Consider the following 13,697-nt stretch of genomic DNA (forward strand, 5'->3'; position numbering starts at 1 on the left):
GTTTGTTATCCAAAGTTGACGTTAAATGTACCAGACTTCTTTCTGTTGATTGATATGACCCTACATAGTCTCTTGATACAGCAACGGTCTGCTCTCCTTAGCAGCGGTCTGTTAGCCATAATTAACACCCTCTGAAATGTCAGAATTGAGTATTCAACTAAGCCAAGTAATAAACAAAGTGTATGTATATTAGGATTACATATTTAGAGGCTAACAGGGACAGATCTCCGCCATGATTCGCACAAATCAAAATGGATTAGTCAGGAAATGAGCCTTTGCTTTGACTTACGTTACATTAGATTGCATTTAGCTGACGCTTTTATCCAAAGCGACTTACAATAAGTGCGTTCGTCCAACAAAATACAACTTGAAGAAAACAGAATCATATAAGTACATCAGGTTTCATAGAGCAAAAACATTTCAAGTGCTACTCAACTGGCTTTAGAAAAGCCAGTCCTTTATTAGTATAAAGGTGCTTCGTTAATAGTTCTATCGCTCGAAGTGGAGTCGAAAGAGATGAGTTTTCAGTTTGCGCCGGAAGATGTGCAAGCTATCTGCCGTCCTGATGTCAATGGGGAGCTCATTCCACCATTTTGGAGCCAGGATAGCAAACCCACGTGTTTTTGCTGATGGGAACTTGGGTCCCCCTCGCAGCGAGGGTGCAGCAAGCTGTTTGGCTGATGCAGAGCGGAGTGCACGTGCTGGGGTGTACGGTTTAATCATGTCCTGGATGTAGGAAGGGCCAGATCCACATTCAATTGTGCCTCTTCCATGAGTTACATCAACTTTAGCCTGAACATACTTGACGAGATAATAGGCTGTTAGCAGTATGTCAAAAGTGAGAAGACGAAAATAATGTTAACTCTGCTAACCTTAAATTAAATGAGGCATGTTGTGACAGAAGCTGGCAGAGTCGGCATTAAATATGTATGTACAGTATGTCTCTGCGGTGCCTTTGACAGCACTGCATAACTTTCATCAATGCATGCTTTTACAGTGTTTGTGAGGCTTGCATCATCAAATATGCATTCCATAGATATAAAGTTCACTTTTACATCAGTCGGTAATCCCAATCTATGGTCTGTAAAGAGATGTATTTCCATATCCGGCTAAGTGAATGTATGAATCCATGATGTGATGCTCACATGACAGCTGTCAGTTCTCAGCCCTGTAGCCTATGTGCAGACGCATGGACAGCCCTGTCTTTGATGTGGAGACACTTTGATGGACTTGTTGAACCGACAGACGGATGGGAGGGGGGGACAAGGTGAGGCAGGCTGCGTTTGTAATTTAAAAACTGAATTTCCAAGAAGACTGTCACATGAGAACGGAGGAGGCCAATGTCATGGCAGGTTACTGACAATATAATGTTAGGTTTTTCCTAGTTAACACATGGACAATAACAACATACTTGAAAGGGGATTACAAAAAAGGTAACTGTATACTCCGATATCCAATTACTGTTAAATTCCTGAAAATTGGGGATTACTAGCAGGATTACAATGTTACTAAAAAAAATAAAAAAAGAGCATATAGTGTTTATTGTAAAATGATCAGATGTTATCTCTTCTCTGTAAGCTGTACTGTAGGCTAATACTTTAAAGGTCAACTATAATGCAAAATGCACTTTTTTATGTCTTTTATATGTGCCCCCGGTGTGTAAGGAGACTCACAAAGTGTCTGAAAATACAACCCTGTCTCTTTTTCTCTTTACCCACAAACCGGGGGTACAACGGATCTGATCCAGATTTGCTGCGGTCATGACGACATTATTAAAATATGGGCTGGCTTTACGTTGAACTCCTATCAGAAACGTTGCTATCAGAAACAATGCACAACGTGTTTTGGAAGTAATATAGTCTGTGTTTATATTAGCAAGCATCGCTAACACTCAGAGCTAATGCTGTGTTTAAAAACAACAGATATAAAAAAGGTACTCACCTTGTGGGAAACCCGCAAGAGAAAAAGCTCCATACTCTTTCAGAAATGATCCTTGATATGGTTTGGAACATTATATGCCGTTTAGTCACGGCAGCGTTTAGCTGAGTTTCTACTGATAGACACTCTTCTCTTCACAGAGCTCACCGCTTGCATGTGGACGCTCCAAAGGGGCGTGGCCAGCAGCAGCTCGGGTTACATTTAAAGCTACGGACCCAGAAACAGCACTACACTAACTTGGCTGAAATTGAGGGGTATGAGTCATGGCTAAAATGCATGATCGGTTTGGTATTTTGAGCAAAACACTTCATACACATGTTTTTTATATATCTGAGGCCCATAATATATGCCTAAAAATTGTATAATAGGAGACCTTTAAGTGTGAGTCTATACGCCTACTGCTTGAATCTACTTAATTGTTTTCACTTTCTTCGGTTCATTCTTTCTTTTTTCTAATTCAGTAGGTGAACCTATACAAAGCGAGGCTGTGATTCAGTGGCTTAGTGCGGAGATCTTCGGATCAGAGCAGTAGTTCAATCCCCTGTTATGATTGGGTGAAGCAGGTAGGACTCAAATGCAGAATTTAACGAAAAGCGAGCTTTATTAAATAATGAAAGCTGTGGCAAAAAAAGGCAGTATCCAAAACAAACGAGCAGCACAAGGAACACAGACCGTGGAATAACATGGAGGGGAAACAATGAACCGACATGGAACACAGGGGAAGGCTGTGTGGGCCGGCACTGGAGCATGGAACCATGGCTGCTGGGGCCGGAACCATGGCTGCTGGGCCGAGCACTGGAGGCGGAGCTCTGGAGTACGGGCTGGAATCCTGGCCTTGCATCTTCCAGAGACCTTTTGGAGGCTCTGTGGACCTCCAAACGCCAGACGGGTTCCTGAGAAAAGGTCTGAGGCTGGAACTGGAACCGGAACAGAGGCCTGGACCATGGCTGTGTGGGCCAGGTAATCGAGCAAGGAAACATAGCTCTGCGGGCCGGTACTGGTGCATGGATCCATGGCTGTGGAAACCGGAACTGAAGCTGGGATCATGGCTGTTGGAGCACGGGCTGGAATCCTGGGCCTGCGTCTCCTAGAGGCTTTTTGGAGACTCCGTGAACCTCCGACAGGACAGTAGTCGGATCCCAGGAAAGGGTTAGAAGATTGTGACAAGTCTTCAGGGCTACTTGTAAAAGTTTGTAGCCACTCAGGCAACAAGCTCCTGAGCCAGGGCTTGCAAGCAACCTCCCGGCGTGCCTCCTTCAAAGCAGCCTCTTTACCCCGTCTAGATGAGGCGTTCTTCCAGGTGTAAAAAATGTACTCCAGAGAGTACCCAAGACATTCCGCCTGTGGGGCCAAAACATTAAAATCTGCTGATTCCAAATTTGGTCGGTTCATTCTGTTACGATTGGGTGAAACAGGTAGGACTCAAATGCAGAATTTAACGAAAAGCGAGCTTTATTAAATAATAAAAGCTGTGGCAAAAAAAGGCAGTATCCAAAATATCCAAAACAAACGAGCAGCATAAGGAACACAGACCGTGGAATAACATGGAGGGGAAACAATGAACCGACATGGAACACAGGGGAAGACTAGACTAAATACACAGAAGGGTAATCACAGGACAAGACCCAGCTGGGCAGGGGAGGGAGAAACACAAGGGCAACAGGTGAACACAATGAGACAATCAGACACACCAGGGAAACTAACGACAGGGAGGAGGACCAGACAAAACACAAGGGCCGTGTCTCAATTCAGGGGCTGCACCCTTCGGAGTACGCAGCCTACGCGGTCCACGGAGGACCCGGCCCACGTAGACCGGGTAGGCTGGACCGAGCGGCCTACAAAATTAGACGGTCTAGCCTACGGAGAGCTTCGTATTTACGTCACGTGATACGCGCTGTTCGTTTGCGCTGCTCCAGCAGCCTGCTAGCAAATTAGCTTACAAGCTAACTCAGCTGAAAAGGATCCAGAATCTTTACTTTTACATTTTACATTTTTTGGAGATCACCGTCGGCGATGAATTAAAGAGGACCATGCCCAGGTAAATAAGATGAAGCTATTCCTTTAGCCCCCAGTAATGTTACATTAGCAAGTTAACAAGTAAATTATATATAGCTGATGTAATTTAATCATATTATTTCATATTTAAAATAAGTCTTAATTTGTCTGTACTAATAAAACAATGTTTTTTTAAATGAACAAAAGCATGTTGTGTAGATTGATTGTTAACAATATTAGTGTTCTAATCTTAATAGCTGTGGTTATAACAGTTTATATTCTCCTTCTTCCCCTAAACCTGCCCAGATGATGTCCCACTGACACCAGGTCAGCACCTCCAGGTCCAGCAGCACCGTGCCCCCCCCCCCCCCCCCCTCTGCTGAAATACACAATTAAACATTTCTATGACCTATTTCTTGTATTAATAAAATTAAACTGAAGACAGTTTAATGACCTAGAGATACCCTATTATTCCACTGCTTATGTTATTTACATGTTGTAAATAATGGTTAAAACCTCAGTAAATGAAATAAACAATATGTTTAACAATTACAATGTAATATTGTATTTTCATCTTATCACAAAGTACAGGTAAGAATATATCCATTCTCTCTCTGCAGCTTCATGTCTTCTATTATTATAACTTTCATCATTGAGACCGAGGAAATCAATCATGTTATTTAACATCACCGGCAGTAAAACAAATATCAGCAAAAGTGTGTTTATCAAGTTGTTTATTTGTATTATATGTGCAACAAGTATATAGAAGCAGCTGTTTGGGGAATCAGACAGACTCAAGCTATAATCGTTAGGACACATACAAAATCAAATTCTGAAAGTAAGACACAAGTCTGTAGGACGGCAGTAAGCAGAGGTCTGGGTGGAGGATGTTCCTGATCGCCGTTTTGCTTTCTTCAGCACCAAGCATAGGTGGCGCGTGAGGCTCAGGTTTGGGAAGGCTAAACTACTAAATTAAATTGTTTCGTTTATTAACGCTACAACATAGCGTATTGTGAGGCGGTTGTCGTTGTTACAAGTACAACGTTACAATGTGGGGCCATTGATAATGAAAATAGATTTTTACCCTTAATGTCTACCCCTGCCCGGTGCCGTATAAGCTTTTTATTTGTATTGTTTATCAGTAGAGGTTGCTGCTTTATTCCTTGTATCTGTCCATGTATTTATTTATTTTTAACATTAACTTTTTTAAACAATAAACAGTGTCAATATCAATACTTGGCAGCTTATAACATTGTCCTACCTTAATGGAGCAATATGCAACGCTTCGCCGTGGCATCATAGGCGTCAATAATGTCCTCTGCTTTGATTTTCTCTGTGAGGTTGCTCTCAATGTGAAGCAGGCTCAGTGTTGTCAACCTCTCCTGATGCATCGTTGTTCTGAGCCAGTTTCGGATACGCTGCATTGTTGAGAACGATCTCTCACATGTTGCAGTGCCAACGGGTAACGAGAGAGCCAGGCAAAACAGCTTTATGAAGTTAGGATAATGTCCAGTGGCAAGTTCCTTTTTTATATTTTCAACCGATACGCTTGGGAGTTTTGTTGTCACCATTGTCATCTCAGTCAGTGCAAGTTTTGGGTTGATGGAGAGGAGGCTTGCGTATTGGCTGAGAAGGCTCTCTGCTCCTCTGAAGTCACATTTAAACACTGCATCCACACTTTCTGCAATGGCCATTGACTGCGGTGAAAACCGTGTTGAACACTCACCTAGAAGTGTATCCAGCACAGGATAGTAGAGCTGAATTGCCCATTTATTTTTCAAGCTGTTTTTGTCTGTGCTTGTTTGGTACTCTCTTTGGCCAAGGGTGCTGGTGACAAATGCACAGTCGAGAGCAGACGGTTGTTTGACAGGCCTCTTGCACGGTCTCTCGTCATTCTCTTCAATGCATACGCCAACTGACTGACAGAATGCTTGGATTTCAATCCAGATGTCCTCACACTTTTGACTTGTTGCCCTCATGTTTTCAAAGCATTTCATCATGGACTCAATGACACTTGCAGCCTTAGACAGGATTGTCTCTTTCCCTTGAAGTGCCTTGTGTGTGACATGCACCTTGCTGAGTAACTGATGGAAAATAATCAGACTCACGCAGAAATCTGCACTTCTCACAGCATTTAACAGACCAGACGCCTCAACAAATCTGCGATACGGTGGCACCGACAGTTCGGACAAGGTGGAGATCAGGGCCTCCATAGAGTCTTTTACAGCAGACACGTTTTTCCACCTACAAGCCCACCTTGTGTCGCTCAGTGCTGTAAGCTCCGCTTTAACACCCAGCTCATTTTGACGCTGTTTGTATGCATGATGAGTTCCTGGTTGGGCGAAGAAGGTGTACAGACTCTCAAGGGTGAGAAAAAACCCCATTGCTGTGTGATTAGACTTACACGCATCCACCAAAACAAGGTTCAATTTGTGGGCCATGCAATGGATGTAAATAGCCGACGGGTGATCCTGGCGTAGTTTTGTTTGAACACCATTAACATGGCGGCTTCCCCATCGTAACCCTGTGCCACAATTGGTAAACGGTACAGTCCGCATTGCTCCAGAAACTGCTTGATTTGGCAGAATAGTGCCTCTGCGTCTGCCCCTTCTGAACAATCCACAAATCCAAGGAATCGCTCTTTGATTTCCAGTCCCTCTGCTTATCTGACGCACACTGTCATTTGCTCCTGCTTAAATGAACGTGCCTCATCCACAAGAATAGTGTAAAATCCGTTATCCTCAATGCTACGAATGATGATGTTTTGTACTTGTTTCGCTGCTATTTCCAACAGTTCATTTTGAGTGTCATGGCTTGTAAGGTTGAATGGGCCATTTAACCTGGAACTGAAAACAGTGTTGCGCTTTGAGAACCATTTGCATAGCTCCAAAAAGTGTCCTCGATTCGAAGAGCTCTCCCGTTCATCATGCCCTCGTAGAGGAAGCCCCTGTTTGCCTAGATAAAGCACCATATCCACAATATCGGCTGCATATTCCCTGTTACACTTAACAATTGCTCTGTGAGAGCCACTCAACTGGGCAGCGACAGAACCAGTGGTTTTAGATGCTACATAGCCTTGCCACAGCTCCATGCACTGCCGATGTGATCCACATTCCGCAAGTCGTTGTAATTTTAGCAAGACATTCTTCCAATCCCGTACACTGTTAGTTAAAAAGGCAGAATCTCTGTAGCCGCTGCTGCACTGGAATTGCCTGCATGGAAAACAGAACATAGCGTCTGCCTCTTTGCAGTATTCTACAAAAGTGTAGGTCTTGTAGTACTCAGATGAAAACGATCTTCTCTGTTTCCTGAAAACCATTTTTGGGTAGTCCGGCAGGATGGGCTGAGATGGGCCGCTTTCTCTGTCTCCCAAGTCAGTAGCGGCGGCAGTAGGACTAACGTAGGTCAGACTCAGAGGCAGAGTACTGACTGGCTGGGCTGCTCCCATCTCTCCCGGCTTGCCTCCCGCAGCGCCCGGCTTGCCTCCTGCCGCTACCGGCTCGGCTCCCGGCTCGCGTCCCGCTGCTCCCGGCTCGATTCCCGGCTTGCCCCAGGCACTGCCCGGCTTCGTTGTAACCTTATCTTTCCAGGTGTTCGTCGTGGCATCGGGATTAGTTGTAATGTTTGCCTTGAAAAAAGTCTGTATATCCATTTTCGACCGCCAATGTACACTATACTATACAGTAGCTAATTTTGCATTTGAAATTAGCGGGCTTCACGGTCGGATCGTGATGTGATTGGCCACAGAGGGGTTGGCCAATCACATCACGATCCGACAGCGAAGCCCACTTGACACAAAGATACCTGCGCGTGCAACTGCACGCCGTCCGGTGGCTGCATAGCAGCGCTAATGTCAAAGAATCAAAGACATACATTATATTAAAATTTTACCAGGATGCAGTGACAAAAATATTTGGGAAGGCTTAGCCTTCCCTAGCCTACAGTACCCGCCACCCCTGGCACCAAGGGGTGTCCAGCTGGATGGCAGCTCTGTCCTGATGATCCGCTGGGGTTAGGAGTCCTTCTCCAGCAGATCAATTTCTCCAGAATTGTCCTAATTACAGAGAAAAACAAGAGAAAAATTAAAAAAAGTGAATTAATCATATAAAACAGTGTTGCAGAAGTATTATTGCAAAATGTAACTCAGCATTTCAGACAAACAATCCCTAGAGGATCATTTAAAATTATGTACTGTTCTGGTTTTTAAAATACTAAAGAGATGAAATGACAGTCACACCCTTTGACAGCACAAACTAACATTAAGCTAAAGGATGCTGTCTATTTTTGATTGTCTTATTATTATGGGATTAGGATAAATTAAATACACTTTAACCTAAATAAAAGATGATCAAATCTGGTGGAAATATTTTTTTGCCGTACCTCAAAGCAGCATGAGCTGAATAAAAAGGTTGTAATGTTGTCCCAAAGTTTAATAAACAGTAAAATATTGGAACTTGTCAGAAAATAAATAAAGCTAACAGCAGCTACACGTCAGGGTAGCGCTTTATAAATCCCACCGCACTGTATACCGGTCTAAATGTTTTCACTTTGGTCTATTTATGTAATATAAAGTATAACTTATCTATAACAGAGCCAAGATCTCTGTATGACTTTAATAAACTTCTGAATTGAATTAAAAATAAGTGTAAACAACAGTGCAGTACGTCCAGCTAGCTAGTTAGCGTCACATATTTATCCGTATTATTTAACGAAAATGTACGTTTTAATGCCCCTTGGGTTTGACGTGTGTGACGTTAGTTAATTTAAAGTAAGTTAAAACCCAATACTCACATTTATTAGTGATTCCTCCGCATGCTGCTGCTTTTAAATCCACTCTGCTGGGGAGACCGGAAGCCATTTCATTTGAAAAAAACTCTCTCTTCCCTGCGCGCATTGCACCCTGGGATATGGTAGGCCGCGGAGTGTACATCAGATGTATCCTTCAAATTGGGGAAAAGTAGGCTGCATTCGTTGGCCGCATTCAGAGAAGTCTCGTCTTTTTTTTTATTGGGACAGCCTTCTTTCGGCGGAAGTGACGTAAGTGGTCTACGAATGCACCGTTCGAAGGATGCAACCCCTGAATTGAGACACGGCCAAGGAGGAAGACACCGAATGAACAGACTTACAAAACCCACAACCAGACAGACAACACTAAAACCGTGACATAAACCTAGGAGTGTGACATCCCCACTATAGTCATCATGTCGCTGTGTCCCTGGGCAAAACACTGTCATCTCGGGGCTATGGGCTGTGAAACTGATTTCAGGGTTTGTAGTTATTTAATATAGATTGCATCCTGATATAAAAATATCACCAATTTCAGGAGAAAGGAGTGTCTTATTCTCATTTTTGCCTCATTTCTCATCTTTTACAACTTAACAGAAAGTTAAATTCTGGCTTCTGACTGATCATAAATAGTGTAGATCTTTTTTTTCTTCTTTTAAATATTCCATTAACCCAACGACTATAAATGTGTGTCTTAACAACATCTGTTCTATAGTTTTCTGTCTTTTTTGTTAATTAAATCAGCCTATAAAGCTTATCTATTTGTCATTTTGAGATATAGAGAATTAATGGTAGACAGTTAAAAGTAAAAGAAAGAAATTAAAGGGGAAAAGTGTGACATAAATGTTGGATAAGCCTTAATATCTGGATGGAATTGACAGATTTTAAGGACGTATAAAATGTTGATTGCAGTGATAACAGTTTTTGCATTTTCATTATGTCTTTAAAGGCCATTTGTGTCAAAGAGAGTTAAGGAAACGGATATGTTTTTTCATCAAGAGCCTTCATTAGCCAGTCATTTTTATTTCCATCTTAATATTGGGAAATGAGAAGCTTTATTGAACTACTTTCAGTTGTCTTTGGATAACCAAAAATGTTGGAGCTTTACACCATTCATCTTTCACTTGTGCAAGTTTCATCAGTGCATTTTGTGATCAATATTAAAACGTAATACCTTGAGAGAGTTATGAAAATGGACAGCACAAGGCAGATAGAGAAAGTTCAATGATTTTTGGGACAAAGCTTGTCACCAGCAAGTCGGTCCGAACAAATCTAATGTGTAGCAGGCAGGCGGGTGAGGAACAAGCATGATTATTCTAAAAGATGAAATGGGAAACACAGGAACAAATCAGAAACTAAAGACTAGATATATGCGTCATAAAGTGCGTGGCAAAGTAACAAAGGAAGTGGACTGGTATATGCATAATGCAGCGAGTGAATGATGAGGGTTGTGAGAATATCAATTAGGGAGTCCAGTAAGTCTGAGGGAATCTGTTGGACAGGTAGGGAACTGCAACTGAAGGTTTCTGAGTAATTGGGCTCAAGAGAAGGGACAAAGGAACAAACTGACACAGCTTCTGCTGACTAAAAAGATGGTACACTGACTTGTTACTGAGAGAATTGTGTCTTTTCAGTCCTATTGTGCACCTCTAGCAGCTGTTGAAACGTTACATTGTAATGTAACTGTGGTGCAGGGGGCATAATCTTTATACCTGAACTGTGCCTTCCATTGGCGTCCTCCCTTGGGCTTAGCAAAGGGCAAATCTATTATTATACTATTATTTTTTATTTTTTAAATATTGAAGTTAAAAGCATCAATCTGGTGCACTTTGAGAGCAAAATGAAGAGATCTATGGATACATCTCAACACCCATATGAAACAGAACTGTAAACAGATTTACTTTTTCTTTATGGATATTTTACAAATCACTCCCCTTTTAAGACCAAAATGTCTACATGCACAGCAGAAGATGGCATCTTTTTTACAGGAATATTCCAGCCAATCTCTGTTTTGAAACCATGAGCTGCAAAATGAGCGCCTTACCCCACTGTACAGGTGAGTTGGGTACTTTTTTAAATATACCTGGGCAGGCTCTGTTTTGTCGAGGTCTTCTGGCACATGCGGGCCGCTGAGGGCTGGCGGTGTTTGGGGCAACGAAGATGGCTGCGGCTGCTCCGCCTCCGTGGGCGAGGCGGGCAAAGCCGGCGTGTCGGGCGGGAGGACGTTAGTGTCCACGACAGTGGCCACAGGTAACGTAATGTCCCCATGATCTGAACTGTTATTACCTGCAGTAGATGCAGTGTTACTGCTGGCGATAAGGGCTGGTTGTTTTAACCAATTTCTGATGTCCATCATTGACTGCTGTGTAAGCACCTTGCAAATGACGAACGCGCAGGGGCACAGGTCACGCCCACCTGACATAATAACGTTACTTACCGTTTAAATTGACCAAATGCAGCAGACAATGTTATTTAACCACAATTACAATTTATTTTATTTCAACTATATTCTTCTTCTTATTATCATTATTATTATTACTACTATTATTGTTATTATATATGTAATATTTTTCACTTTACATATATATTTTTTTCACTTTTAATTATTTTTTTTTACTTTTAATTTTTCAAATGAGGGTTCATAACGACTCAACTGAGGGTGCAATGCACCCTTATTTACCCCCGTAGAACCGGGCCTGGCCACTTTACATAGCATGTTTATTTAAAGTTTGCTGACGTTACCCCCCCATGAGCCTTTTAAAGTACATAGTGTTATATTTATAACATTTTCCTGTTTCTGTCTATGGTTAGCTGTGTACATGCCAGCTGACTGTAATTGTTCTTGTGCAATCTGTCACGACACGGTGACACTGAAACGGATATTGCCATGTTCTATTTTGGAGTAAGTATCAAAGCTTAAATTCATTTGCCAACATGACCATTGACAAGGGGCTAATAAAGGGGCCTTTAAAATGTCATCTCAGTCAGGCCATGTGGCTTTGGTAGCTTTTATGTGTCTAATGTGCTCCTCACTGAATTAAGCAAAGACATATTTTTGGCCTTTTAGCAAGTGCCAGATTTTTATGAAAGCATGTTTTTGAAGTATCTACTTAAAACATAATTTTGTTGGACAGCATATCCGTATTCTATCTGAGTAGCCTGTTTTTGTTATGAATCTTTTGTTTATTACTTTTAATCTTGCCCTTAACCTTCACTTTTATGTAATCAACTGTTCCAACTCCACAACATCAGTGTTTTTTTGGGAGTACTGAGACACTCAAAGGGGGTCTTTGATTGGAAATGCAACAAAATTACTATTTTAATCAGATTTAATTCATCAAAAATGTTCCCACTTGCAAACATAGGCGTATTAATCAGCAGTTCCACCCTTTATTATCTTTATTATGTAAAATCGAATAAAAAGCTCATGAAGTCTCAAATGGGACAATGCTTGATTAAATGAGGAACCTCACTTGTGTTGTCAGTATTTTTGCTAATTCAACTTTTGAAAACTTCTTCAAAGGGACCTCAATTGGTGTCTTTTGAGTTGTAAAACATTTCTCTTAATTAGCTTTTAAGAGTTCTAAAAACACAACATATCTTTGTTGTCTTCCACTTGTCCCTCCTGCTCTCTGCTTCACATTATCCATGACCTGCTTTATGAAAAAGCAATATGGAAGCACTTAGTGTTGTCTATCTTTTTCTCCTTCTTTTGCACACACACACGCCTCTCAAAAAAAAATCCTCCCAACATTGATCTAATAAAAAGAGCATACTGTACACACACTTTCGTAAGCCTTAGCCATCGACTCAGACACCAACAATTTACAGCTATCTCCTACTTTCTGCAGAGCTCCTTCCTGTTTAATATTTAATAGCTGTCAGGCCATTGTTTTCTTCCTTTCTCCTGTGTTTCACATGTTTTACTATTCCATTGTACAGTTATTCCTTTCAGCCTTATATCATCTCACAAGTTTAAGACCATTGAAAGATTGCTGGACCATTTTGTTCCTTTATATATGGTGTCACTGTGTGCATGCCTACAAGAGAGATTAACTAACAGTTTTTTTTTGCAGTAAATAGAATAAGACATTTCTATGCAGACTTTTTTAGTAGACTCATTGTTTCTAAGTGATTTTGTTAGTGCCATTTATGGCTCACCAACGTTACATGTTAACACAGAGAGAGAGATCAATAAAGCACAAACACAAATATGGTTGAGATTAATTATTATTCAGTTGCGCAACAACAAACAATAATATTGGAGTAACATCACCTTGCTTCAACAGCAACCAATCGCAGAAATGTCCCCAAGAAGCTTCACACAGGGATATATAGCTACTGTATGAACACACACACATTTTATCATGCAGCTAACCACACAAACGTCACATTCTTTCTCTGTGAATCATACTTGTTCTATGTTCCAGATGTCGAAAGTTCACTTATCTCATGACATCCTTACGAGTAATTAACTAACAAAGGCTTAACTGTTTTATCTAATCTGCTCCTAACACTAGGATGGGTCAAATGCAGAGAAACCATTTTGTTACATAGTAAGTAGGCCTACTGTGTAATGACAATAAAAGTATAAAAAAATAAATAATCAGCCCCTCTTCTCTGCAAACTTAACTCAATAACACATTTGTCTTAACTAACAATGTGACTAGGCATAAGACTGATATAACAAGACGATGGGGCCTCTCTGACCTGTGTGACCTAACTCAACAACAGACTTGGTATAGCTTATCATGTGACCTTAATGAATAAGCCAGAGATACGCTGTAATAAGGATTCTGCCACCACACTTCCTCCATTTATTAATTAAGGTCACATAATCAAAAAGTAACCAACTCACAAATAGCCAAAAAAACACCTTTTTGATTATAAATATAAAAGTGGAAGAAAATACTAGTTGCGCTAATCTACTCTACTAAAATGTCAAATCATTAAAAAACTCAGTATGCTTAAGAGGAAAA

The 13,697-nt window shown here is 41.3% G+C and overlaps 1 protein-coding gene across 2 annotated transcripts; it reads right to left on the minus strand.

Annotated features, from left to right (window-relative positions):
• Positions 1 to 4,665: 4,665 nt before the first annotated feature.
• LOC117542394 (zinc finger MYM-type protein 1-like) lies at positions 4,666 to 8,928 on the minus strand. 2 transcript variants are annotated; one of them, XM_034210051.1, is made up of 2 exons: positions 8,725 to 8,928; positions 4,666 to 7,987 (listed from the first exon to the last, which is right to left on the minus strand). In XM_034210051.1, the coding sequence occupies exon 2, from the start codon at positions 6,489 to 6,491 to the stop codon at positions 5,196 to 5,198; it is 1,296 nt and encodes a 431-aa protein (XP_034065942.1). In that variant the 5' UTR covers positions 6,492 to 7,987; positions 8,725 to 8,928; the 3' UTR covers positions 4,666 to 5,195. Both variants share the same exon structure in this region, with proteins under 2 accessions (XP_034065942.1, XP_034065943.1).
• Positions 8,929 to 13,697: the final 4,769 nt, after the last annotated feature.

This window comes from Gymnodraco acuticeps, unplaced genomic scaffold, assembly GCF_902827175.1.
Source record: "Gymnodraco acuticeps unplaced genomic scaffold, fGymAcu1.1, whole genome shotgun sequence".
In the NCBI taxonomy this organism is placed as follows: Eukaryota; Metazoa; Chordata; class Actinopteri; order Perciformes; family Bathydraconidae; genus Gymnodraco; species Gymnodraco acuticeps.

Bases quoted from the DNA above. Each gene is read 5' to 3' on its own strand.
- LOC117542394 (XM_034210051.1), bottom strand. From the start codon at position 6,491: ATGCGGACTGTACCGTTTACCAATTGTGGCACAGGGTTACGATGGGGA.